At 55.8% G+C, this 27,178-nt stretch overlaps 2 protein-coding genes across 9 annotated transcripts in view; one reads left to right on the top strand and one right to left on the bottom strand.

The window, feature by feature from the left end:
- The window catches only part of SLC1A7 (solute carrier family 1 member 7), a 46,413-nt gene extending 45,135 nt beyond the window's left edge, over positions 1-1,278 (top strand). For both annotated transcript variants that reach the window (XM_019742840.2, XM_074334739.1), the window contains exon 11: positions 356-1,278. In XM_019742840.2, the coding sequence (XP_019598399.2) occupies positions 356-574 (219 nt within the window). In that variant the 3' untranslated portion in view covers positions 575-1,278. The remainder of the gene's footprint in view (positions 1-355) is intronic.
- A 1,393-nt stretch (positions 1,279-2,671) lies between these two features.
- On the bottom strand, positions 2,672-25,312 carry PODN (podocan). Of its 7 annotated transcripts, XM_074334734.1 has the most exons (12): positions 25,180-25,301; positions 21,360-21,425; positions 18,527-18,843; positions 17,094-17,187; positions 15,706-15,770; positions 13,968-14,077; positions 12,683-12,839; positions 12,308-12,423; positions 11,088-11,745; positions 7,163-7,311; positions 6,079-6,290; positions 2,672-3,655 (listed from the first exon to the last, which is right to left on the bottom strand). In XM_074334734.1, the coding sequence occupies exons 3-11, from the start codon at positions 18,836-18,838 to the stop codon at positions 6,110-6,112; spliced, it is 1,842 nt and encodes a 613-aa protein (XP_074190835.1). In that variant the 5' UTR covers positions 18,839-18,843; positions 21,360-21,425; positions 25,180-25,301; the 3' UTR covers positions 2,672-3,655; positions 6,079-6,109. The 7 variants fall into 7 exon arrangements, with proteins under 7 accessions (XP_074190835.1, XP_019598451.2, XP_019598453.2 ...); XM_019742892.2 differs by lacking the exon at positions 21,360-21,425 and having other exon boundaries at positions 25,180-25,312; XM_019742894.2 differs by lacking the exon at positions 21,360-21,425 and having other exon boundaries at positions 2,672-3,651; positions 25,180-25,312.
- Between the last annotated feature and the right edge of the window lie 1,866 nt (positions 25,313-27,178).

Genomic DNA, 27,178 nt, shown 5'->3' with positions numbered 1-27,178 from the left:
AGGGGTGGTGCTGGTCCTGCCAACAGCAATGTGAACATTTACCATCTGCACCGGGCTTCGTGGTCTTCAAGACTCCTTCAATAACTGCAAAAAGCAGGCTACTCCACCCAGGCAGGGGAGCTACCAGTTCCCACACTGAACCCCATGGGTCAGGTCCCCTCCTCTATTAAGACAGCCCCAGAAGGAGGCAGGACAGCTTGGAACGGGAGCCCAGAAAATCCCTGTGACCTGCCAAGCTCCCACAGCACATGGAGGAAAACTGATCTCGTGGTTCCCAGCCCTTTGCTTGTTCAGTCGTCCTCAGTGTCTCCCCTCTATCCCTCCTGCTGCTACCAAGGCCTGTTTCCCTCCCCAGAAACTGCCACCCTGCGAAACCAAGCCAGTGAGCCTCCAGGAGATTGTGGCAACTCAGCAGAATGGCTGTGTGAAGAGCGTGGCTGAGGCCTCGGAGCTGACCCTGGGCCCCGCCTGTCCCCACCATGTCCCCGTCCAGGTGCAGCAGGACGAGGAGCCAGCTGCTGCCAGCCTGGACCACTGCACTATTGAGATCAGTGAGCTTGAGACCAATGTCTGAGCCTGCAAAGCTGCAGAGGCCAGGGAGGTCTCCAGGGTTGGGGCCAAGGGTAAAATCTCAACTTACTATTTTCCTGAGCAACTGACAGGGGCCAGCGTCACAATCATCCCACACTTGAGAAGCCAGAATTAGCTCCACTTGACAGAAAATGAGTCTCCGAGAGGAAACTCCAGCCTGAAGTGATGGGAAGCATAGGCCAGCCCAGCTGAGACATTTCCACTGTGTTGGCCCGTGAGGACATCAGGCAGGGGTCCTCACTTTCTGGACGACAGAGCTGAGGCTGACAATACTTGTCCCCGGTCTCAGAGCAAGTAATGTTAGGGCCAGGGCTCTAACTCAATCTTTCAAGCCCCGGCCACTCCCTCCCAATGGACAGGGGCACTTGCCGGGCCAGACGCCAAAAGAGGCTCTGCTCCTCTCCAGGTGGCCTTGGCCTTCCAAGGTCACTCAGAGCTCCCACTGCTTTAAATGTACAAAGACATAACAACAGTGTCCTGGTTCTGCCCCTGCTCCACTGTGTCCCGGTCCAGGCCAGCCCTCCACCCCACCCCAAAACACGTGGCCTCAAAGAGCTCTCCCCAAGGACAGACCCAGCCCAAGGCCACGGCCTGCTGAGTCGCACGTGCCACAGCCTCTTGTCCCACTAGTTATCTCTCGCTCATCTGATGCGGAGATGGGGATGTCTTCGATTTTATATTCCTTTCTGTGTTTGCAAATTCAGTGATAGCTAAATAAAGGTATTTTGTTTTTTCAAGTCTTGGGGGCTTAGTGACCATATTCTGGCCAGCACTTCTTTACTGGGCAAGTACAGGCCGTCACAGTACAGACCGGTCTGTCTGGGCACCCAGAGTATGGACGGGCCTGTCCAGGCAGCCGGGATGTAAACAGGCTTGTCCATGTAGCTAGATTGTAGACAGGTCTGTCTGGACTGTCAGAGTGCAGATGAGCCTGTCCTGGTGGCTGGCGTGAAGACAGGCCTGTCTGAGCTGTCACATGGAGGGCAGAGAGTACAAAGTGGCCTGCCCAGGGACTTGTCTTGACAGCCATTGTGTGGAAAAACCACTTTGCCCCTAGCCTGGGCTGTGTTCTGCAGGCAGGTCCCTGAGATCAGTCCCCACAAAAGGAACACATTTCCTCGGTCACCTGGCTGCCTCTGGTGAATGCTTTGCTTTAAGAGGGGACATGCCCAAGGACATTTCCAGACTGTCTCCCTCATTCTCCTCGGCCCCAGGGTGCCTCCAGGAGGCCCACAGGGGAAAGAGGCGAACCCTGGCCACATAGCTTATCTGGATGCACTTTGGGGAAAAGATACAGTTCCGGGGTCTTGCACTGTGAAGCCATGAAGACACTGAAGCTGGGGGAGGGTAGACACTGAAGCCCTCCCGATTCTCTGAGTGACCTTGGGAGGCTCGTTCCCTCTTCCACTCAGAGAATCAGGAGGGCATCTGCCTCTCAGCCCCCATCCTCCTTCCAGGGCCATAGTGTGAGGAGTCCAGGAAGGGGCCTGATTCCAGGATCCCCCTCCCACCGCAGGACTGGGGGCTGTAGGGTCCGAGGGAGTATCCTTCCTTTATTAAGGCCTGCAACCCCTGTCTCAGCTCTGGCCCTGTCGAAGATCGTGGCACACTGGGCATATCTGTCACCTCCTCCCTAGGCAGGCCTGCAGAGACCTGGGCCCCCAGTCAGCTCTGCTCCGGTCCCCTTCACAGCCCAGCTGTCCTCTATGGGACCGACCCCATCAGTAATGCCCACTCAGTACACAGGCCCACAGTACACAGGGGAGCCCTGAGCAGCCCAAAGCTGGCAGGTCCTTTGCTGGGAGTGCACAGTGAGCTCACAGGCCCAGAGTGGAGGTCCGGCTCGACCTGCTGACCCCCCCCCGCACTGAAGGGCTGCATATGCCTCCAGGCTTCCTTACCTGTGATTACACCCTGTGGCCCTGGACCTCTGCCTGTGGGACTACTTTGGGGGCCCTACAAACAGCTTTGTACTGTCTCCTGCTGGTCCGGACAGTGGCTGAGGTGCTTGTATCCTACCCACCCTGGCAGGCGCCCACTCAGCACCTGGCAGGAAGCACACACGGACACGGGCACGGGCTGCCAGACAAGGCTAATGCTTTTATATTAGTTTTTCTGTAACAAGAAAAATCAGCTTTGAGTTCTTTATCATTCTTTTTCTTAAAAAAAACCAAAAAACAAAAAGATACTCAGAACTCCCCAAAGGCCCAAAGAATAAAAATGGTGTCTCATCAGTGGAGTCGGGCCCTTTCTCCTCACTCCTGCCCAAAGCTCCTGGCAATCTCAGGCTTTTCCTCTGGCATCAGTGGGGCTTGCCCATCCAAGACGTGCCTGTGGCCAGCCAGGGCCTGGCAGGGAGTGTGACTCCCCCAGCAGGTGGAGGGCAGTGTTGGCAGGGGCCAGGGCAGCAGTCCTGAGGTTCCTGTCCCCAAAGGCAGAGAAAGGAACAAAAGCCAGCTTTTGTGAGTTCCATAGAACAGCAGGCACCTGGCCGCAGAGAGCTCGGAGATAACTGTGTCTTCTCCAGAGGATGGACGGACAGATGGACAGGCAGGCGGAGAGCTGTTCTGGACACTTCTGGCTGGGGTGGCATAGGCTGAGGAGGGCTATTTGCACATGACGTACGTGTGTGTGTGTGTGTGTGTGTGTGTCTCTGTGTCTGTGTGTCTGTGTCCATGGAGGAGGAAGTAGGAGCCTGTGCATGCCAGAGTGTGGTCAGACCCTTCCCCGAATCTGCGTGACTCAGAGGCAGTGATGGTGGTGGGCGTGGGGCGAGAGTGGGACCCTTTGGTGGCAATGTGCAGCTGGCTGTGTATGGGTGTGTCATGGTATCTGCATATGTCTGGCTGTGGCACGAACTGTAGGAAGGGGTGGGATGGGAGACTATTTGGCCTGTGTTGGCAGAGGGGTACGGGTACAGTGCGGGGTCTATTTGTGAGTGTGACAGAGTGGGGGCTCACAGGGCACAGGCATGTGCTACAGAAAGGGGTCCAGCGGTCCATCATCCTGCAGAACACGTGGGAGAGTCAGGAACGCGACAGTAGACGCAGCAGCCACGACCTGCCTGGAAGAGGTCGATCAGAACAGGGGACCCTCTTGATGGTGCTCTGGGAGGACAGGTGACTGTGGGCAGGAGGAGGACTTGCCCTGGGAGCCCAGAGCCAGCGAGAGCCCACTGGGAGGTGCTCGTGCCGATGTGGGCAGGCCTGCTGTGGACGACCGGGCCTTTGGGTGCCACGGGCCACTCTCGGGGCCTCTCACAGGACCCCGCTCAACTGACCTGACCTGGCAATGTCCTCCAGAGGGGGCAGATTATCTCCCATCCCAGGGTTCTGCTGTCCCCCTTGTGAGGTCCATCAAGCCCTCACTGAATGGCCTGTCACCCCTGTTGCTGACCCCAGGCTCTGCCTGAGGACAATGCCTGGAGAGAAGGGGCTCCATCTTCATCGCCCTGGACCCCCGGGAGTAGAGGAAGGTGACTCACAAGTACTGCCCTCCAGGTGAGGACAACTGCCTCCAGGCACACTCTTCTTCCCACCTCCCTCTGTCGGCCACGAATGGGGTCCTCACACCCCTAGGCTCCTCTCTGTCCCAGGCCCTACTTCAATTCAACATCCTAACAGTGGCCCAGTGGGCCACACCCTGACCCTGGGACCCCCAGCTTGGCTCACCCTGATATCCCTCCAACCAAACCTCTCCCGCCTGTAGGGCTCACCCACCCAACCATTCCCCCCTCTAACATCCGTCTCCAGGGGCCCTGCCTACCCACCCCTCCTATCCACAGCTCCTTTCCTTCCCAGCCTAACGCCTCGGAGCCACCACTGCACAGATGCTTGCCCATACACTCACTTTCCTTATTCCTCGCCCTCCTGTCCCACACATCTGGCCAGAAACCCAGCCATAGATGGATCCAACCGTTCATCTTTTCCACACCTACCCCCATCTGCTGCACAGAGAAAACAGAGGCTGAAGGCATCTGGCTGACATGACCTTATGTCCAGCCATCAAGCCACTAACCTGTGTGTGACTGCAGCTACTCTGTCCTCTATGCCTCCTGCCACAGTGGAAAAAGCACTCGCCCTCCTGGCAAAGCCAGTTCCTCTGGCTGTTTCAACAGGATCACTATGCCCTGCTCTCCTCTCATATCTTTAACTCCTCCCTCCACATGGCCCCTTCCCCATCAGCATTCAAAAACCAGCTCTATTCCTTAAAAAAAGCCTGACATGAACTGAGCCCTGCCTGAACTTCTCACCGCTTCCCACTACCAATCTCTTTCATCTCTTCACTGCCAAATTTCCTGGGTGAGTACTCCTTTCCAGCCATTCTCCACTGCCATCGCCCCTGAGGCCGCTCCCCACAGCTCAGGGGTGACAAATGCCTTGTAGACAAATGCCGAGGGCCCTTGGCAGTGCTCAGCAACATCGGTCTCTCAGCAGCACTGACAAAGCTGATTCTCCTCACTTCCGGAGAAGCCTGTGCATGTATGCACAACACGTACGTGTACATAACATACGTGCACGTGTGTGCACATGTGTGCACATAAGGGCCCGTGTGCAAGGGGATACCTGTGTACATGTACTCACATGCATGCAAGTGTGCACATGTTCTGCATCTGTGAATGTATGCATGTGTGTGTTCTGCAAGCGTGTGGTTTCAGGTGTGTATGCATGTTTAGACATATATATGTGAGCAAGGGTATATGTGTGTTGGTGCACTATGTCTACTGCAGGTGCTTGTGCTACATGTATATGTAAACACCCCCTGTCTTGTACTGTCTGTAGTTTTCCTACCTCCCTCTCCAGAGTCGCCATCTTACCCCCTCTGCAGGTTCCCCTCCCACTGCCTTCTCATTCTCCCGGGTGAGCACCTCCGGCCTCCTACGGCCTCAGTGACTGTTTCAAGGCTGACAATGCCCAGGTCCCCATCTCCAGCCCAGACTTCACTTCTGAACCCCAGATCTATATATTCACCCCATCCTTGGGCAGCTCCCCCAGTGTCTTCCAGGCCGCTCAAACTCAACATTCCCCTAAACAAACCTGTTCTTTCTCTCATCCACCCAGAATTCCAAGCTTGGACCAGGACCTTGTCTCTCCCTCAGCCCATGTCCAGTAGGGCTCGCTCTCCCTTAAGCATGCCCCCCAACCCTTTTTATGCCCATCTGCTTGTCTGCATCCTCTCCTCCCACCCCCATCATCTCTGGCTTGGACTGGCATGGATGCCTGCCCTGCTTCCACCATCCCAGCCCCCTGCATGTCCCCTCAGGGCACTCATCATCCTGGAGAGAATCCCCTAGCATAGGCTGGCCTCCGTGGGCTTGCTGCTCTACCCAACCTCCTACCCAGGGCCTGGCACATACCAAGTGCTCTTCTAGGTTTGCAAAAGGAATGATGAAGCAAGAACAGAGGGGGAAGAATGGACAGAAAGACCCTAGACTGGGTCAGGAAGCTGGTAAGGAGAGGTGAACGTGCCTCCATATAGACCACCCACCTCTGTCAGTCAGATCCGGTTCACCTGGGCACTATCGCCTTTCCTCGTCCTCCTCATCTTCCTCCTCCTCATCGTCCTCTTCCTCCTCCAACTGGCCCCGGTCTTTGGAAACGTCACCAAACTCAAAGTTGCCTTCTATGTCCAAGACCTGCAGGTGCTTCAGCTTCCGGAAGGCACTTTCCACCACAGAACCCACGGCCAGCTTGTTAAACCTGTACAGCAACCCACGTGGGGTCAGTGCCGGGAGCCCAACCCTCAGAGTCCCTACACTTACACACCCCAGAAGGAAAAGGGGAGGGAACAGGCTCTCCAGGAAGATGGTGCAGCAAGCACAAACAGCAGGGGGCTGGGGGGCACCGTGTATCACGGGGGTCCAAGCTGTCCGGTGTGGCTACACCTTGCAGGGATAGGCACTGACCCTGGGTTACTGATCCATCCATAAAGCCAGGAGAAGGCTTCCTCTGCATATGCTCTCACTGCGATTTGAGAGTTGCGGACATGGGTAACTTCTATTGCTGCCCTCTGGATTTAACCCCGAGGCCTGAGACCCCTGAGCTGCCAGCTTGGGGTCACCCCAATGCCTGGTGTGAATAGGCACACAGGCAAGGTCAGAGGCATGCAGGGTCAGGGACATACAGGTGGTGGGAAGGCGGAGGCTGGGCTCTGATCACAGGCCCCTTCAACTCTCTGTGCCTCAGTCCCCAATAGAAACCAAAGCATAGGTCATACTCTACCCCAATGTCACCCAGCCTAGGGCCTTCTGGGCCCTGGGAGTGTGCATTCTGCCTTTCTCTGATCTGTCTCCTTCTCTCTGATTTCAGGGGGTGGCAGGTGGGGATACCGGGAAGACCCACCATGGCTCTGCTGTATGGAAGCTCCTCATCTCCTTGGGGAGCTGGGTCCCCTGAATCCTGCTAAACTGCCAGAGCCCAGTAAGGACGTGAACATCTGCTGTCCTCTATCTGAGGAGTTCCAGGCACAGCCTGGCTGGCTGTGGACACATCATCACCTACGCTCTCTGAGACTCAGAGAGTTTTCTGAGTCTCCCAGGGGGTCATCTTCAGGGCCACAGGGGACCTCCTACCTGAGAAAGATGCCCTTGAGATTGGGTGTGGAGTCGAAGGCATTGGCAGGCACAGTGCTAATCTTGTTGTTCTGCAGGTACAGGTACTCAAGTGACTCGGGGAGCCCCTCGGGGATCTCCGTGAGCTGATTCCCGGCAATGTCCAGCAGCTGCAGGGGTGACCAGGAAGTCAAAGCACTTAACAACTTGCAAGGACCCCTGCAACTCCCCAACGTATCTAAATCTTACCATAACCCTGTGAGGTGGGGTCTATAACTATCCCTATTTTCCATATGGGGAAACAGAGGCTCAAAGAGATTAAAAGATCTGGCCAAGACCACACAGCCTGTACGAGGCTGGAACCTGCTGCGCCTGACTCCAAACACTTGTTCTAATTGCCGTTGTCCTACTCAGCTCCTTCTGCCTTCCCACCTGGCTTCACAGCCAGGATGTCTGGATGTCACAGTCCTTCCTCCTTAACACAGCTGTCACTTCCCATCAGAAGGGCAGGGGCCAGGGTTCCTCCAGTCTTGGAATCTTACCACACTGGCCCCAGAGGAGGGTGGGTTTGAAGGACCATATGGGTGGGGCTGCTCATTTGTAGACCTTGGGGGTCATATGGGCAGGGGCCAGAAGCAAGCGTGCAAGACAGACAGTGACTGGCATGGCAGCCAGGCCCAGGGCTGATCAGTCTCAGATTCACCACGTGCCTATAGGAAGCGGGAGACCAGGAAAATGGGGTGGTTTTCCCAGGGAGCTGAACAAACCTGCAGCAGGCAGTAGACCTGGACATTCATGGACCCAGCTCACTGCCCCTCAGGCTGTCAGCACACCCTCACCCAACACACACCTGTGCAGCTATGCGTGGGATTCCATCATCTCTAAGCTCCTTTCCTCACCCCGATAGGCTGGGGCTCAGGGTCAGGAAGTACGTAGAGCATTAATTACGAACACAAAACGGACTCTAATAATTCGGACAGTTCCATCAGTCACAGAGGGACAGTCAGGCCAGAGCATCACAGGAAAGGCGTACCCAGTGAACGCCCTAACCAGATAACTCCAGACGCAGGGTGGAGTGGGACCATCTGAATGACTTTATCAGATTGCAGATGGGGGCATTGCACCCAGTCTTGAGCATAAAATCAGAGCCCTGTGACGGCTAATGGCTCAGACCTCGGCTGAGGAGCTGAGAGCCGCATTTGCACTCGTCCCGACGGAGCCCTTGAAGCCTCGCCTCCTGACCGGCTCACCAGCCTGGCCTGACGCCCGACACTACACACCCCAGCAGCGTGGGGACTCTCGCTGAACACTGGACTCTCTCTCTCGTCCTTCTTTCGTAAGACTGTTTCCCTGGCCTAACCCTATTGCTTACAAACCTGTGTGACCCTCTTGTGTGAAACTGCTCCACTAAGACTATTGGAGACTATCTTCTATCTTCTGGCCGGAGCCCTGGTTAATGCCTTGGTAAACCGAGTCAGTAGGACTAGATCCATGGCTTTCTTCTAACAAAGCCTGACATTGTGGAAAGAAAGACACAAACGTGTGTGTCAGCCTGCAACTTTGATAGTCATGTCCCACTCACAATAGGAAGCTGGGGGCCATGAAGACAGATGCAACATTCAAGGGAAGCACAAGCTTCACACCCCATAGGGAGCCTCCATGTCACCTCCCCTCCCCACAGGGCTCCCTGTTCCCCACTGTGTTCCCTCCGCACAGTTCCAGCACTTCCTCATTCATTCCACACATCCTCTGAGCCACGGACATAGAATCCACTAAGACACTGACTCTACCCTCAGGAAGCCAGGCTGGCAGGGGAGATGGACACAGAATCTGACAATGACAGCCGACGAATGGGGCCCTGATGTGGGAGCCTGACAGTCTCAGGTCAGGGGTATTGATGGCAGCCAGCACAGGTGGGGGTTCTGAAGCAGCGGAGCAACTGCTGCTTGTAGAAAGATCCAACAGTGAGAGGAAGAATCCCCCACAGGGGACACTTTATCCCTGAATGAACTCACCCAGGCCCAGGAAGGCGTTTAACCTGCCCATCATTGGTGGCTTCTGGAGGAGGTAACACCTAAGCTGAGTCCTAGGTATAATCCAAGAGGGCAGTGACCCTCCAACCGTCTTATTCCCTGCTAGGTCCTCAGTTCTAGAACTGCGTCTGCATATGGTGGGGACTCGATAAAGGCTGGTGGAATGAATGAGTGAGCAGGTGTCACCTTGTGGAAAAGGTGCTTCCAGCAGAGGGTCCAGTATGAGCAAAGCCCAGTGTACCTGTGAAAATAAGAAGCTCGTCTGGGAGCAGGAGCGGAGCAGGCCTTGAAGGCTGTGGTAAGGATACTAGTTTGGGTTCTAGGGGCAATGGGGAGCCACGGAAGGGTTCTGGGCAGGAGCATAAGCTGAGCATGTGTTATTTTTCAAAATACCCTCTGATTGCATATGGAGTACAAGGGTGGAGACGTCCTAGGAAGGTAGGGTGCTGGCAAGAAATGGGGGTGGCTTGTCTGGGGGTATGGGTAACAGGGATGGAGAGAAGTAGACAGACTGAGATGTGATGGTAGAACTGGCAGGGTGCGGTAACAATGGGTGTTGTAGGGCAGACAGTGTGAAAAGATGTCAAGGGCAGCTTCCAGGTTTTCCGTGGGCACCTGGGTGGATGTCGCCCTCTTCAGTGAGTTAGAAAGTGCAGAAGGGGGAGCAGGTGTAGAGGAGAGGACAGTGGGGCTTGGGTCCCTTGATAACAGGTTCCCGAGGTGTACCCAAGAGGGACTAGCACAGCTGGTTGGATCCTGTGTCTGGCTTTCAGCAGGGCAGTCTGGGTGAGGAGAGACCCCAGCTAACACTGCTCCTGCAGAGCCAGCTGCCTCCCCCAACTCTACCCTGCTCCACCCTCAGGGCTCTGCCTCACCTCCTGCCCCCCCACCAACCACACACACACACACACACACACACACACACACACACACACACACACACTTAGACATACCCTCTCCTGACAGCTCCCCCCAGGAGCTCCCCCTACCAGGCCAGGGCCCTGAGTCCAGCAGTGAACACAACAGACTAAAATGCCTGCCTTTATTCTAGTGGGAAGAGCAGGCAACAAACAAGCAAACAGATGACCTAATGTCCGGAAGGGATGAGGGTTATAAACAAAGCAGAGGAAGGTGGTAGGCGGTGAGGGAAGACCTCCCAAGGAGGTGACACTTGAGCAGATCCCCGAGAAAGACGGAGGAGCAAGCCCTGAGGACATCTAGGGCAGAGAGGACAGGAAGGCAGAGGCCCTGAGGATCCCTGGTGGTCCTGGTAGGGCAGCAGAGTGGCCTGGCAGCACCTGCGCCCTGCCTCCCAGGTTTCTCTAATAAAGTTCCTTTCAATCCCTCACTGAATACCCCTTTCATTGTAAGAAACTCTATTCATGTGGCCAGACATCCTGCCTGACTCTGACCATGTCCACAGCGGCTGCACACACTGGCCAGCCCCAGAATGCCTCCAGAGGACACCTCCAGCCCTACACAGACCACATCATGGTCCTTGCTGCCCTCCCCTCCCCCAAGCCCAGGCTTCTCTAGGCACATCTTCCTGTGCCTTTGACTGGGTGAGCTTGACTCTCCTGCCACCTGAACTGGCCCTACTCCCTAGTCCTCCTGAACCATGGAACCCCTACCTGTACCCATGACCGCCCCTTACACCCACAGCCCTCCTCAAGCCTGTACCTGCAGATGGCGAGCTCAGCCTGGCCATACCAGCTGTATTCTGCCCTCACTCCTATGCCAGCCACCCTCCACATGGCCCAGCCCCCTACCCTAAGGCCCAGCCTCCCCAGCAGGTACCTCCCTCATGGCCCAGCCCTCCTGCCCACCCTTCACCGGGGCCCAGCAGGTGGGTGGGCTCACGGTAGCCATATCCGCAGCACTCCACAGGGGCATAGCCCCGCCCCGCCCCTTACCTGCAGATGGGCGAGGTCAGCCCAGGCGCGGGGGCCTAGAGCGCGGCTGCGCAGCCGGTTGCCGGTGAGGTAGAGCTCACGCAGCTGGGCCATGCCGGCCAGAGCCCCGCGTGCCAGGGCGGCCAGCTCATTGCGCTTGACCTTCAGCACGTGCACGTTGCGGGGCAGCCCCGCCGGCAGCGTGTGCAGTCGGTTGCCAGATAGATCCAGCGAGCGCAGCAGGCGCAGCTTGCGGAAGGCGTCGCGGTGCACCTGCGGGCTCGTGATGCGGTTGTAGCTGAGGTTGAGCTCCTCCAGGAAGTAGGTGGTGGCGAAGTCGTCGCGGCCGATGCCAGTGATCTGGTTGTGAAGGATCATGAGGGTGCGCACGCGGCGGGGCAGGCTGCTGGGCACGCGCTCCAGCGCGTTGTTGTACAGGTGCACCGTGTGCAGCCGCTTGAGGCCCTGGAAGGCCCGCGGGTGGATGCCGTGCGCTCGCAGCTGGTTGCTGTGCAGCAGCAGGTACTCGAGGCTGCGGATGGGGGTCAACACGTCCGCATCCACGCTCCGGATGGCGTTCTTCTCCAGGTGCAGCAACACCAGGCTGCGTGGCAGCCCCGCTGGGACCCGAGACAGGTTGTTGCTGGACAGATCCAGGTACTCCAGGCTGGAGAGCTTCCTGGGGGGTAAGGGAGGGAAATTAGGACGTTTGGCAGGAATCCACATGGCGCTTGTTTCCACTATTATTCCCAAGGGAGGTGGCAGGGGACCTGCCTCTATATCATCCCAGCTCTTCCAGTGCTGACTGGGGGACCTCTTTCCTCTCCAAGCCTCTCATTGGGTTATTCAACGATATTGATGTGGGAAGGCTCTAGCATGGTTCTGGCACTAGGGGTTTATTTGAAGACCAACTGTTTAAGGCCTTTTGTGGCTGCTCTGGGCCCTATAAACAATGAAAATATATTTGCCTTCACCAAGAATGCCTGAATTTCTATTTTGTACCAAGAAGCCAGCCTCTGCAAATGCTTCCTTGCCTCACTGGAATTTTGGCAGGCCTTATCCATACGCATCATTTGTTCTCGGGCATGGAAATGTCAGCAGAGGCACGAGACTCAAAGTTCCTTCTCCAGGGAACTGGCCAGGGCAGGTGGGCGAGGGATGTGTGTGAGATGGCTTCCTGGGGGGACCTGGGAGGAGCTTCCCTGGCACCTGGTCCCCCTGAGGCTCAGGCAAGGGCTCACCAGAAGGTCTCATTGTCCAGGCCTTCATCAGTCAAGTAGTTGTTCTGCAAGTACAGCTCCCGAAGGTTGCTCAGCTCACTGAAGGCACCTGGTGGGATCTTCTCCAGCTTGTTGTTCTGGGGGATGGGGCAGTGGGAAAGGGAATGTGAGGGATAGCCAAGGGGCATGAAGAGGGGTCTGTGGAAGCCACAGGGAGTGGGCCCCGGCCTAGAGGACTCCAGGTGTGTGGCTGACGGCCAGGTGCCCAGGCATCTGCCTGCTTCTCTGCAGCAGACGCTGTGCCCTCTGACACGTGCCCAAGGCCCCACAGCCTCACCACTGTGCCCATGTGGGTCCCTGCTCTGGGGGTACCCCTCCCTGCCCTCTCCCTCCAACCTTGAGGTGCAGTTTGTAGAGAGCGGGCGGCAGGTGCTTGGGCACGTGGCGCAGGAAGTTGCTGGACAGGATGAGGATCTCGACATTGCTAGAACCATTGAACATGTTGTCCGGCAGCCCAGCGTCCGCCAGCTTGTTGTTGTGCAGGTACACAGACCTGGGGGACAAGGCACAGTCCTCACCCACCCAGGCTCCCCCTGCCCCAGCCCCAGCTCTAGCCCACCTGGTGAGCCTCCAAACTTTGTTCAGGTTGGTCCTGGGGCCCAGGACACCCTCTTCGCTTCTGAAGAACCTCAGATCCCACCCGTTCAAGTTCCCCCATACAGCGAAGGGGACCAAGGACCCACCTACACAGCTGAGGGGACCAAGTTAGTGGCAGAATTAGGATTTCTTGACTCCCCCGTCTGTGCTCCTCCATACCCTTCAAGGTTCTCAGTCACTCCCCGACTGTCACAGCCCTGGAGTCCCTGCCTGTCAACCCCACACAGCTGGCTCTGTGGGACTTTCTGAAGATGGGGAGTGCCCCTGATGCCCAGCGCAGGGCCTGGCTCAGAGGAGGTGACGCCTCATTTATTCAGCAAATATATAGTGAGTGCCCTTACATGTTAGGACTGTTCTAGACTCTGGAGATGTAGCAGTGGAAACAACCAAGACCCTGCCCTCATGGAGCTAACATAGTAGAAGGAGAGAAGACAAGGAACAAAAGAAATGCATAAAAGATACAGCTCCTTCTTGCTGTATGCCTCTCTTGGGCCTCAGCCTTCTCATCTGTGGGATGGAACCACACACAGCAACCCTGGCTTCAAGGGAAGATGGAAAGAATTGAGTGAGGTGACAGATTCAAGGATAGAAATGGCACCAGGGGTACACAGCCCCACCCCAGCACCACTCTGCCCTGCTCACACACTTGGGCCTCACTCTTCCCAAAGCTGCTCTCAGCAAGGGACAGCACCGCCTGTTGGAAGATGCTTTATCCCCAGGGGCTGGGGAAGGCAGAAAGCACCGTTACCCAGCTCCCACAGCCCTTCAGACATCACTCTCTGTCCTCGCCTTCTGGACCTATTTCTCTTCATCCTTTAGGCCTCAGCTTTCAGAGCCTGTGCCCCTGCAGCCCCTGGGCGTCCTTCACCACAGCCCTGAGCATGGGCATCGTGCCCACACTGCATAGCATGGCCCACCTCCAGAGCTAGTCTGGGTCCTCTCCTGCCTCACTCAGGGTGGCAGCTCTGCCTCAGCTCCTCCCCCTTCCCCAGCCTGAGCCCAGGATCCCCCTCTGACCTCTGACCTCAAGTTTGGCTTCTGGCCAAAGGTGAGCCCGTAGATCTTGGTGAGATAGTTGGCAGCAAAGTCCACACTGATCAGGGTGTTTGGCAGGAATCGGGGTGCCAAGGTCAGCTGGAAAGGGGAGAGTTGGGGTAGGAAGACGAATGGAGGGGCAGAGGCCAGCTGAGTGCCACTGCTTCCTACTCATCTGGGCCCCTTTGATTTGTCTCCTCCCTGTAACCACAGTCATCTTTCTTAAATGGAAACTGGTCCCACTTCCCTGATAACACAAAAACAGAATTTCTGTAGCTCCCACAGCCCTGAGCTCTGCATTCAAAGCCCACCGGGTCTGTCCCCTGCCCTGCCTGTCCTCCTGGTCTCTCCCCTCACCGGTCCCCAGCACTGGCCCTCTGTCCAGCCATAGTGAGCGTGCTTGCTTCCCCAGACACAGCCCACAGTGTCCACCCTTCATTCATTCAACAGTAAAGCCTGAGTCTACAACATTCCAGGCACGGTTCCAGAAGCTCGCTGGGCAAGTCCTGGGGAACAAAACAGAGAAGTACCCCCCTGCCCCACCCAAGCTGACATCCTCATGGAGAAAGTAATAAACAAGGAATAAAAGTATCTGATAGTGATCACTGTTACGCAGGGAATTCCAACAGGCTGAAGACAGAGAATGAGTGGGTGAGGGGCTCAGGGAACCGGTGACACTTAAGGCATGATGGCATCACAAACGCCACCTAAGGGGAGAGCACCCACGGCAGCAGGAGTAGTGAGTGTGTGCCAGGCATGGGGGGTTGTGGGATGTGGGGGCTGGAGTGGAGCCAGAGGGAGCAAGCGGGGGAACAAGTTAAGAGAGGCCTGCAGGACACAGGGAGAAGTGTGGCTTCCATTCTGGACCGAAGGCAAAGCCATTGGATGGTTTTAAGCAAGGAGCGGGGATGTAGGGGAGAAGTGGGGCATGATTTTTAAAGGTCACTCTGGATGTTCTGAGAAGAAGGGGCAGCAAATGAGGAGGCAGGGGCACCCAGGTGTGGGATGGTGGACCTCTGCCCGGGGCTTGAGGGCTTGCAGTGGGACTGGATGTGGCGAGCGAAGCACTCCTGGGTTTGCCCTCAGACCAGCGATGCTCTAAACGATTGGAGATGCCCTTTGCATAGATGGAGAGACAGCAGGAGGATTGAGCACTGTGGGTGGGAAGCACTAGTTCTACGTCCATTGAACATTTAGGGGAGACATCCAGGAGTGAGGCAGATCTTTGAGACTCAAGTGGGAGGAGTGGAAGAGACGAGAATGCCACTGGATGTGGCCACGATGTAGATGCTCTCTTCCAGGGAGGGACGGGGTCATCCCCAGAGAGTGCAGAATGAAGGGGCCAGAACAGAGCCCTGGGGCATGCCAAGTAAATATTGTGAGGTTGAGTGTGTTTGTGCCTTTTCACTTGCTGTTCCTTCTGCTGTAGTGCCCTCTGCCTTGGGACCCCTGCCTGAAATCCTGTTACCCTTCAAGACCCTTCAAATGCCATCTCCTCCAGGAAGCCCTGAAAGCGCCTGCTCCCCTCCACTCCTCTAAGCCTTGACCTCTGTCTTCACGGACCACTCTGATGCCCTGGGTTAAGGTGTGGGATCTGGACTATGTCTGAGCAGCAATGGGGACCCAGGGGCCAGCCCAGAACAGGCCCTGGTGAAAGTCCCCTGAGCTCATCCCCCGATACCAGGGGGCTGGGGCAGCACACCTCCACCCTGCTGCAGGCCCCTCACCTTGTTATTGGCCAGGTACAGGTAATTGAGGTTGGTCAGATGCTCAAATGCCTCCTCCGGGAGCCCTTCAAAGGACAGGCATCGGTCAGAGCCCTGGATGAAGGAGACGCTACAGGGGAGCACACTAGTACCAATCCCCCCAAGCCCACCCCACTTGCCAGGATTGGGGAGGCCACTGCCTGAGGCAGGTGTGGCTCTGCTCCCTTCCCAGCCAGCCCCAACATGCCTGCCCAGCCCCTTGTTCACGGGGCCCACACTCAGAGGAGCAGATGGGAAGTGTCCACTGAGGGATGACTGTTCCGTCACCTGGGCCACCTGGTGAATGGGTCCCCATAAGGTCAGGCCATGGGACAGAGGACTCAGTCTCACCCTTCCCTGCCAGGTAGGCATGTTCTCCTGGGGACAGCCCCAAAGGGTCATACCTGGCCCCATGGCAAGGCCAGGCTGCAGCCTTTAGGCCTCCCACCATCTGGCCCGCCCCTGCCCTATCTAGTGTCAGGACTTGGCTGTCACTGGGAGCCTGGCCAGGCTGGCCCTTCTCCAGTCCTGATGGTGGCCTATGACACTCGGTTCCGGGCTCCCAGACCCTCAGATGCTGGGACTCACCCAACTATGTAATGAGAGGGAACAGTTACATAAAATGTCCCTCCATCCCTCCATGGAATCCCTCCGTGGAATCCCTCCATGGAATACCCTGCTATTGCTGCTATGTAAAATGGCGGCCATGGAGAGTTAGCTACGTGAGAAATGCTGCTGAACTAACTGCTGAGAAAAACAAAGCACTTACAGTCATTATAATACCTATACTATAAATTCAGCTGGGAATTAAAAAAACGAAAAAGACTGGATTGGATTGTAATGATGGTTGTACAACAGTATAAATTACTAAAACTCATCAAATTGTACCTTTAAATTGGATAAATCTTACAGTATACAAATTATACCTCAGCAAAGCTGCTTTTTAAAAAATAGAAATATACCAAAATGTCAATAGTAATGAACTCCCAGGTGGCAGAATTATGATGGTTTTTATTTTCTATTTTACTTTCTGTATTTCCAATTTTTCTATAATCAAAATTACTTTCATCATCAGAAAAAAAATCACTTTTTAAAACTTGAGGACTCTCCAACCCTTTGATTCTAAAGAGCTTCTGTGAACTGAGGAATCTACAACAGAGGTCTCTGAAGCTTCTCCCCTGAGCCAACTCTCAGGTCTCAGAGACACCCACGGGTGGCTTTTAGGCAATCACGGGGGGCAGTGTCCACTGCCAGCCCAGCCCAGACTTGCTCTTTTCCACATTCTGGGGTCCACGGGGGGGGAGGCTCTCCCCAGGGACACTGAATTCCCTGCCTGGTGGTCCCATCCCCGGCTCTGGGTGATCCCTCACCTCGGGAAGTCAGGCGGTTGTTCTGAAGGTTCAGAGTCTCCAGCTGATGCAGCCTGGAGAGCTCCTGGGGGTAGATCTTCTCCAGCTGGTTGTTCTGGGGATGGAGGGAGAGCGCGGTGAGGAGGCAGCATGGGGGGTAGGCCCGCCCCCATCCTCAGCCCGAGTCCCAGGAACCATTCCCTCTGTTGGACACCCCCTTTGGACTTCTCCCCTGTAGTACACAGACCCTGGGTGCTGGCTCTAGGCAAGGCCCACATCTGGGTTGGCCCAGTCATGACCACAGCAGACTTGGGGGTTCCACCTTCTAAGAGCCCACACACACAGAGTCCACAGGCAGTGCAAACGGAGTGCCATTTCCCCTCCAGACCTGCTCCCTGCATGTCCAACTTATGGTCAAGTGTCCCCAGCCCATTCTTTCCACCCTAAGCCAGAAACCACGTTTGATTCCGTTTCTCAGCTGTGTGTTCCCCATACCCCTTGGAACACTTTAAAACCTGGGTTAGGTACCATCTCCTCCAGAAGCCTCCCTTGCTTGGACTGAGAGCTGGATTAGCAGCTGCTCCAGGCCTCACAACTAGTCCTTCTAGCTCCATCTGTTATCGCTACCTGTTTAGGTCTCTGCCTCCCCCCACAGACTGTAAGCATCGCAAGGCCAGGGCATGTCCGCGTCCTCCCTACGTGCCCAGCTCTGCACACAGGACCAAAGGTGGAGAGCAGGTACTCAGGAGATATTCTCTGAATGGATGAGTGAGTGAATGAACCAACAATAAGTGCTATTGTCAACTTGTCCCTTTCCCTCTTAGGCTACCCTGGCCTTGGGCTCCCACCACCTGCCTGCCCAGACCCCCGGGGCTGTGTGACCGTGGGCAAGTCACTTTCCTTCACTGGACCTGATCTCCTTTGGAAATAGGTGTAACAGCACCTTCCTCTCCCTCAGGGCTAACAGGCCACACAGAGTGATCACGAGTGAGCCAGTGTTCCCAGAGTCCCCGTCTGAAACAGCGTGTCCCACTTCCTGTACCTCAGCTGGGGAGAGCACTCTGTTCTCTGAGCCCCCAGAGCACTCGATCGGGCCCATTTTGCTCATGTTTTCCTGGCCTGTCATGGTGTCTGAGGTGCCCTGACTATCTATTCAGATGGTTAGTTGCTAGGCCGGTCTGTGTCTGTTTTCAGACAGGGACTGAGTTAGCTTATGGGCCTCAACCCAGGCTGCGCCAGTGAAACAACGCAGATTATATCGTGGTGCTCAGTGACCAGGACAATAATCAGAGTGGGAACGCCTCCTGGTGGAGTCAGATCCTCCTGTTTGACCTGACCTGTACCCTATGTCTGGGGGTTCTGGGTAAGCAGGAAGCTGTGACTGTGGGGGTTCTAGGACAGGAGCTGCGAGTGTGGGGCAGCCCCTGTGACCGTTGGTGCAAGGCTGGCCTCACCTGCAGGGACAGGTGGTTGGTGTGCTCAGGCAGGTCCCCTGGGAACTCGCGCAGGTCAATGCCACCACAGTCCACGACACCCTCCTGGGAGCAGGCACAGTCTCGGGGGCAGTTGATGGTGGCCGGGCCGGGCTCCGGCTGCTCAGGGCTCAGGACCAGCACAGGCTCCTCCTCCACAAATTCATTCTCTTCAGGGCTCAGGCTGTGGGCGCCATTTCGGCCAAACACAGGCGCCCTAACCGCGAGCACCGGTCCCAGCTGCAGCTGTGATGGCAACAGCAGCAGGAGCAGCAGCGCTTTACTCCGGGCCATGGTGCCTGCAGGAGGGATGGGGTGAGACCCACCTTGGCACCTGGGCTGACTTAGCCTGACTTAATGATTAGGCATCTGGCTAGGACCCGCAAAAGTCACAATGGGGCCCTCCTGGGTGCCACGCATAGCCCAGTCTGTACCCTGTCTTCAGCATGCATTGACCTGCTGACTGCCGCCCTCCCCTCACCAGCCACGCCATCAGGGCTGTCCTCTGGAGGGGTGGGGGTAAACTGAAGCTCTGGCTTTGGGCAGGCATCTGAAACCTCCCACAACCCTCATCAGGACTGGCCCCAAGGAATCTGTACCCCCACTTCACAGAAGGGGAAGCTGAGGCCCAGGAAGAACTGACGTGCAGGGCTTGGCCTGGACTTTGCTAAGCTCTCGCTGCCCTGGCACAGGCAGTGTTGGGAGGCCTTGTCCCTCCTCCAGCCTCCACAAGCCATGGTAGGCCAGCACGAGCAGGGCGCATCCCAGCTCTTCAGCTTGCCGTTCTAGGATCTTCAGGACTTGGCCCTGCCTCTCTTCCAACTCCCCCACCTACCTGCCCCAGTTACACAGGTCTATTTAGTAGTGCCTCCCTCCAGGCCTTTGCCTATGCTGTTCCCTCTGCCTGGAATGCTGTCCCCCTCTCTTGTGTAATCAACAACTTTTCCAAGAACCAGCTCCAGCATTGTGTCCTCTGGAAAGACTCTGAAATGCCCCAGTGCTCTCCTTTACTGTGGAAAGCTTCCAGTGCCACCTCCCAGTGCCAATGGTGACCCCAGCGCCACCTCCCCATCCTCCTTCCCCCAGGGCTTGGCATGAGTTGGCATGAACATGTGAGGGTGTCTCTCTCCCACACAGGGCTATGAGCCACTCTCTGTGTCTAGGTGGAGGCCCAGCCCAGAGCCGGGAACCGAGTAGGCATCAGTGAAGGGAGCTACTGCTGCCCCAGGACCTCCCAAGTTTTGTTCCTGGGGTTTATACTCTCTGCTGCCGGCAGCAGGGCCTGCTGTGCTCACATGACCGCTGGCACCTGCAGACCACTCCCTGGCATGGTCCCCTGGGGCAACAGGGAGTGGGGTACAGGGGATGGCCTCAGGCCATTGAGAAAGACATTGGGGTTCCATAGTCCCAGCAGCCCATGGACCTGGCTTGGCTCTGGACTGGTCCCTGGAGTTCTCTTTTCAGGAACTCACTCAGAAAACATCTCTGGGGTATAATAAGTTATGACAGGTGGTAGCTCAGGTACACTGACTCTGGAGTCCCCCAGACCCCAGTCAAGTCACCTTCCACCACTTAGCAGCTCTGTCCTCTCTAAGGCTTGGTTTCCTCATCTTCCAGATAATACATCTGCACTCACTTCTGTGAGGAGTCCTCAAGGTAACAGACCAAAGCACTTGGCACCTATTAGGTGACAGGCGCAGCTATCATTTGAACGCAGCTACTGGCAAGCATCCAGGCCTGGTGACATTAGATTGGGAAGCACAACCCACAGAGCCATTCGCAGGTTCTGACGAGATGCTGCGCCTGGGAGGGCTGGGTAAGCTGAGATGACAGCGGGGCTGCAAGCTCAGCCCTGGCTCTTATCAGCTGTGAGGCTTTAGGCAAATGGCGTCCCCCTCTACACCTCAGCTTCCTCACCCATCCATGGGGTGGTAACAGGGCTGTCCTAATGGGGAAACTGAGAGTCATGAACTGCACGCAGGAAATGCTCAGGAAATGTTAGCTCTTCCCACCACTAGTACCTGATCTGTGGGCCTTGTTCATATCCCCGCCACACCACGGCCCGCTCCAAACCCCCTGCTTCTTCCCTTTCCCTTGTCTAGATCCTGCTTGTGTCTAGATCTTGCTTCTGGCAGACCCCTCTCCTGCCAGAAGATTTGCAGACTCTCGCCTCCTGGGAATTCCTGCTACCCTGAGGCTGCTGCGGCATTTCAAATACCACTTTGCCTCACTCCTTGGCTCCGCCAGCTCTCTGAGGTGGGGCCCCATCTGTCCCTGGCCTCATGGGGGGATACAGGTGCGATGCATAAGTTCCCTGCTATTAGTCTGGAGGGGGCAGCAGACCCCAGTATAATAACCACTGTCCCCAGACTGGATGAGCCCTATAGAAGGGGCACAAGGCCCCAGAGGGAAAGGTGTGAGGAGAGAGAAGAGGGGCAGTAGCCAGGCTTGCTTGACCCTCCAGGTCCTCTAGGCCTAAGCAGACTCGGGCCTCAGCCCTGGCCTGGTAGGGAACCAGGGAGCCCGCCACATATAGTCCTGGGTTCTGGGGATCAGTTGGCAGCACCCTGGCCCTATGCCCACCCTACCATACCCTGCTGCCCCCATCCCCTGAGCAAATGGGCAATAAATCCTCAGGCAGTCTACACACCATCATTCCAATGGCACATTATAACCCCGAGCAAGCGCAACAGACTTCAGCCACCGGAGCCATCAGCATCATTAGTCTGACCCCACTGCACGTCCGCACTCTGGGAGGGGGCATGTGGGCCCAGACCCCAAATTCAATCAAGGCAGAAGGATCCTTTGTACATACCCTGTGCACTCACTGGACCAGCTATTTTTCCTCCTTCACCTTCAGTTTTATATCTGTAAACTGTATCTGTAAAAATATTTATTTTAACATTATGATCTATACTGAAAATGTTATCACTACTTTATAGATGAGGGAGCTGAGGCCCAGCGGGATTGGCCAATATAACACAGCTATTAAATGGCAAAGCCGAGCTCCCGGCCCAGGTCTTAACCACAGGGCTATGGTTAATGCAAAGCACAGGTGGGCACTGAGGACATAGGCCACTCAGGTCGGGCTCTTGCCCTTAAGAAGATCACATCTGGCCTGTCCAATGCGGTGGCCACCTGTGGCTGGCTACTGAGCGCTTGAAATGTGGCTATTCTAAATTGAGAGGTACTATAAGTGTAAAATATGGTGTTTGGATTTCAAAGACTTAGTACAAAAAAGAAATGTAAAGTATCTCATTATTATACTAGTGATATCTCATAAAATATCTCATTTAATTTTATATTGATTACATGATAGTATTTTGGATCTTTTGAGTTAAATGAATTATTAAAACTAATTTTACCTGTTTCTTTTTACTTTTTTTAATGTGGCTTCTAGAACACTTTACATTATATATGCGGCTTGCATTTGTGGCTCACACCATATTTCTATTGGACATTATGTATGAATTGAGTATTATAATCCCAGTGTCATCAGAGTGTGATAAAGGAAAGCTACAGTCCAAAGGAAACCAGAGGAGGCCTAACTTTGCCTGAAGGCTTCCCAGAAGTGATGCCTTAATCTAACCATGAAGGATGACTACGGTATCAGGCAAAAGAGAAAGGGTGATACATGCAAGGGGTCAGCATGTGCAAAGGCTTGGGGACAAGAGCGCCCATGTTATAACCTCTACAAAGCTCACTACAGTGTCTGGTGGAGGTTGGGGACTGGGCTTGATGCAAGTAGGCAGTGGCCACAGTCCAGGTGAGGAAGGGACTTGAAAGCCAGGTTAGGGAGAGTGACCCTTATCTTTGGGGAGATGAAGACCTATTGAAGAGCAGGAGTCTGGCTTAAGCAGGTTTATGGACCAGTGAGGCGCTCTGGGAGGCTGTGCTATGGTGCAGGCAAGGGATAATAAGCCTGGTCTGGGCAGGGAGGGTGGTGCTGGGCTGCAGGGATGGAGAGGAAGAGCTGGATTCAAGGGAGAAGGAGGAATAACACACAGGGCTCAGAGAGGTGACCCCGGTGCCACCTCCTTCTCCTCCCAGCTTGAGCAGCCACCCTCAGGACCTTGGGATCCTGGGCAGCTCCACCGCCTGCTTTGCTGTGTGACCTTGGCCCCATCACTGACCCATCTGAGTCTCCTTTTTCTATTGTTGTTCTAAGAATGTGGAACAACATAATCCCCCAGGGCCCATTCTGTGTGCCCAGCCATGTAGGAGCTGTATGTGTGGAAGAACAGAGGACAGAGCAGACCCCTGGTCCCTGGAAATCCCGAGTGAGGAGTCCCCCTAGAGAAGAACAACTCACACCTTTGGGAAAGCAAATGCCCGGCAAGAGGGGCAGCTGGAGAGCTTTAGCCATGGAAATATCTGGGTTCCCATCCTGACTGCTGTGTGAGCCTCAGCGAGTCAGTTCTCTGAGCCTCTGTTTACTCGTTTGGGCGATGGAGATGAGAGCTCCTCGTGAGGATTAAATGAAACAACATGCCCAGCTGATGCTAGCAGCCAGCAAGTGGGATATGCACACGTGAGGTTACTGTTACTGAGGAAGTGCCTGGGACCGCTGCCCACTTCAGGGAACCAAATCTCAACACCTGAAGCGTTGGTGTGGGATTAAGACAGGACTAGAAGAAGGGGAAGGAAGGCCCAAATCAGGAGGCAGATCCTCCATTCCCAGCACCATCTTTCTCCTCCATTCAAATTCAGTAAATACTCGCTGATCACCTGCTCAGTGCTGAACCCAGAACAACTGCATCTTATAGACTCTAACAGAAATCCCAAGACTAAGACTTAGGCTTCCTATTTTGCAGATGAGGAAACTCAAGCACATGGAGCTCCCATCACTACCCATCCCCCCAGCAAACTCCTACTCAAATGCCCCTGCTCAGCGAAGCCACTCCTGCCCCTTTGGCTGGGGTAGGGAGTTCCTCGGAGCTCCCTTTGCACCCCTGCCCACGGCATCCTTCGTCTCGCTGACTCCCCAGGCATGGAGTGGTTGCTCAGAACATGTTTGCTGAATGAAGGAATGAATTTGTGAAAGGCAGAGTTGGAACAGATCTGCAACATTATCTGGTCTGACTCCCTCTGTTTACAGATTAGTATGTTAAAGGCAAGGCCAGGACTAGAATTTGTGTCTTCTGACTCCTGCCCAGAGCCTTAAACTGGTTTCAGAGGCTGAGGAGACATTCTCCAGGTGGACAAAAGGGAGGAAAGGCACTCCAGGCAGGGGGAAGGGCATGAGCAAAGTGGGGTGGGGGAAGAGGAAGGTGTGCTTAAGGAAGGGTAAAGGGGATGAAGGTCCACGTCTCCAAGGGCATCAGCCACGATGCTAAGGTGTTGGTGACAGGGTGACAGCAAGGGTTCCAGGCAGGTCATAGTCAGAGCTCTTATGTACCAGGCCTAGAGGTGCCACTATTAGTCACCCCTAGCCAAGATTCATATGAAAGGGACAAAGTATGCTCCCACAGATCTCATGAAAACTCATGTGAATCTGACATTTCTGAACTTGCACTCCAGGCTAGAGTAGCATGGGGTCTGGGCCCTAAAAGGGGACAAGACCACCCAGGGGTTCTCCCAGTTCACACCACTGGTTCCTGTTGGAGCCGGTGGACCACAGCTTCACTTTCCCTGGCCTGCCAAAGTCCAAGGGCTGATGCTCGGAGTGCGTGGGCCCCTGAAGTTCCCTAATGAACTCCCAGCGCCGGACGCGCATCACTCTGTGCCTCCTGGACTGGGACGGTCAGCGCCGCTCGCACGCTTGTGCCTTCTCCTCTCTTGCCTCCCACCCCCAGCCTCAGGGGCTGCCAGGAGCTCGGCGCCGCCACCTCCTCCACCTGACTGAGCATCAGGTATTCTAACGCCGCAATCTGGTCTCCGCCCCAGGCCAAGCTGACAGTTCAAGGATCTACAATCCGGGGCTTCCGCCGCTTTAGCGGGAGGGCGCCGACCCCTCTGCCCACTCTCCGCGTCGCCCCACCCCGACCCCCTCCTCAGTCCAGCTGTCCCAACCGGGAGGCAGTCGCGAAGACTGACAGATGGACACCAGGCCGGCAGCTGAGAGCTCTGGCTCAGTGAGTGCGCGGCGTTGGGCTGGGTCAGCTCCGTGGACGCGCGGGCTCTGCCTCACCTGTCCGCGCGTCCTAGAGACAGATCTCTGCCCCTCTCGAGGCCTCAGTTTCTCTGTCTGTAAAGAGGTAGAAGTATGGACCAGCTGGGATGAGTGACGTGGAAATAATCTGTGCCCGGGCTCTAGGTACAGGGGTCCACGCCCCTCCCCAGTTCCACCTGACCCCCACATTCCGCGTCGCCCGCCGGCGTCCTTCCACTTCCCCCCCTCCCATTCGCCTTCAAATTCTTTCCAGATGTGCGCAGTGGGAGGGGCTCGGGGGCTGAGGCCAGCCCCTGGCCAGAGAGGAGGGAAGGCCCCTGCCAGGTCCGGATCGCTGAGGGGGTCGCACCCCTGAGGGTGAGCTCTCCGGCGTGCCATCGGTGCAGGGCTCCAACTGAGGGGCAAGATGCGGCGGCCCCTCCCGGGGCAGCTGCTCGGCCGTCCGCACTAGGCGGGAAGTCCGAGTCCGCTGCCCTGGCTCAGCCCCGACCCCTCGGCCCAACCAACCGCCCGCGCCCAGTACCTGCTGCGCCCCCGCGCCGCGCCGCGCCCCCCCGGCGAAACGCGCCCTCCCGAGTCTCCGCTGCGCTCGGCGGGCGCGGGCTCCTTCCATTCAAGTCGAGCAGTGCGCTCGGCTACGCAAGTTTTGTTGTGGCTTTTCTCCTCCCCGCCTCTCCCCCGCCCCCGCACCCCCCACCCCCACCCGCGTGCATCTGCTGGACGCTGGCCTCCTCCGGACACGCGAGGAGGGTCCTCACAGGCGCGGGTAGGGGAGGGCGTGCCCCCTCCCCACGTTGGACTTGGCCAGGTCCCACTTCCCTGGGAGGCTGAGCCGCTGCACCGACCCCTCTCCCCCTCTTGGCCCCGGCGGGGCTGCCGTACCACGCCCCCACCCCTAGGAGACTGGAAAGGCGGGGTGTCTAGCCTGCAACGCTTCCTAGTTCCCAGCCTTCCGCAGTGGAACTGGACCCCCTTTAGGCCCCAGCACCTGAATGGAGGGCCGTGGAGAGAGCCCCTTCTATCAAGTGTGTCTGAGCTCAGTTTTTTCCTTATGACAGAGGATTTTGCAACAGCTCCAAGCACGAGTACCTTTCCGTTCACTCTCCCACCCTGGGGTCCTGGACCGTGGCTTACAGGGCCGCCAGCCAAGACCCTGCTGGGCCCCTTCCCGGAAAAGTCCCCCGCCCTCCCCAACCCCTACCCCAACGTTGGCCCTGAGCCCACAACCCGGTGAGCCTTGAAGGATGGTAAATTGGCCTAGGAGTAGGGTGCATGTGGATCCCAGTCGCAGGAAGACGGGGGGTGAGGAGTGAGCCCTCGTGGCACCGTGTTGCTCCCAGGAGCTGAAAACGTTCCCAAGTCAGGGAGCATTAACTATTAGCAGCTGAAGCAACACTGTTTGGCGCCAGGGGCTTTGGCGGTTGAATGCGGTGGGGCTGAGTTTAGATGGTACTTGGCACCTCTGCTGCCTAACAAGGCTCTCCCCTCATACCTGCTCTGGCCTGTGGGCAGGGTACCCACAGCTACCTTATCCGGCCGCCCTCCCGCTAGAGAGGGAGAAGAAATAACTCAAATTTGGAACCACTTGCTCAACCTAAATTGCCAAGGCCCTGAATGAATGAATGAATGAATGAATGAATGAATGAATGAATGAATAAATGAATGGCTTATATAACCTTATAGGGTAATAGGACCTTTCACTGCCTTCTGCTGCTGCATCCTGAATATACCACATGCATTACTCTTTAATCTTCACAATCCTGCAAGAATGGCATTTACCCCCATTCACTGGTAAGGAGACAGGCTTAGAAAGGATAAGTGATTGAGTACCTAAGTAAAATGGCCAGGTTTACCATTCCCCACAGCCCAAGTTCATTCCATGATGGAAACAGGCAGGTGACTTGAGCAGGCAAGTGCAGGGCCTGCATTTGAACCTAGGACTGTCCGTTTCTATTCTATCAGTAAACTCAAGAACTTAGCAAGACTGGAAAGGGGAAATATTTTGCCTTCTTTGGTCTCATATTCTAGTTCTCTCTAAGCTCAAACTTATGAGTTGGTATGATTCACAGATTGGACAGGGGCCAACACAGACATGCATCTCGTGTCTCCTCAGCATTGAGCTTGGAGTCAAGTGGAGCTAGAACAAGAGTCTACCGGTTTGAATACCCATGAATTAAAGAAAATATTCTAGAAGGACAATGAGGAACAGCACAAACTGTGTGCCTACTAAGTGCCAGGCACCGTGTTAAATCCTTAAATATCTTAATCATCCCAACCCTGTGGGGAAGGTAGGAAGGTATTCTGTTTCCTGTAACTGTTGGGACCAGCCACAGGGCACACCACATATCTACAGAGAGAGAGAGAGAGAGAGAGAGAGAGAGAGAGAGAGAGAGAGAGAGAGAGAGAGAGAGAGAGAGAGAGAGAGAGAGAGAGAGAGAGAGAGAGAGGAGAGAGAGAGAGAGAGAGAGAGAGAGAGAGAGAGAGAGAGAGAGAGAGAGAGAGACTCTTCTGAGAAATGCCAA

Source organism: Rhinolophus sinicus, linkage group LG06, assembly GCF_036562045.2.
Source record: "Rhinolophus sinicus isolate RSC01 linkage group LG06, ASM3656204v1, whole genome shotgun sequence".
Lineage (NCBI taxonomy): Eukaryota > Metazoa > Chordata > Mammalia > Chiroptera > Rhinolophidae > Rhinolophus > Rhinolophus sinicus.
This window is presented reverse-complemented; position numbering and strand designations above follow the sequence as displayed.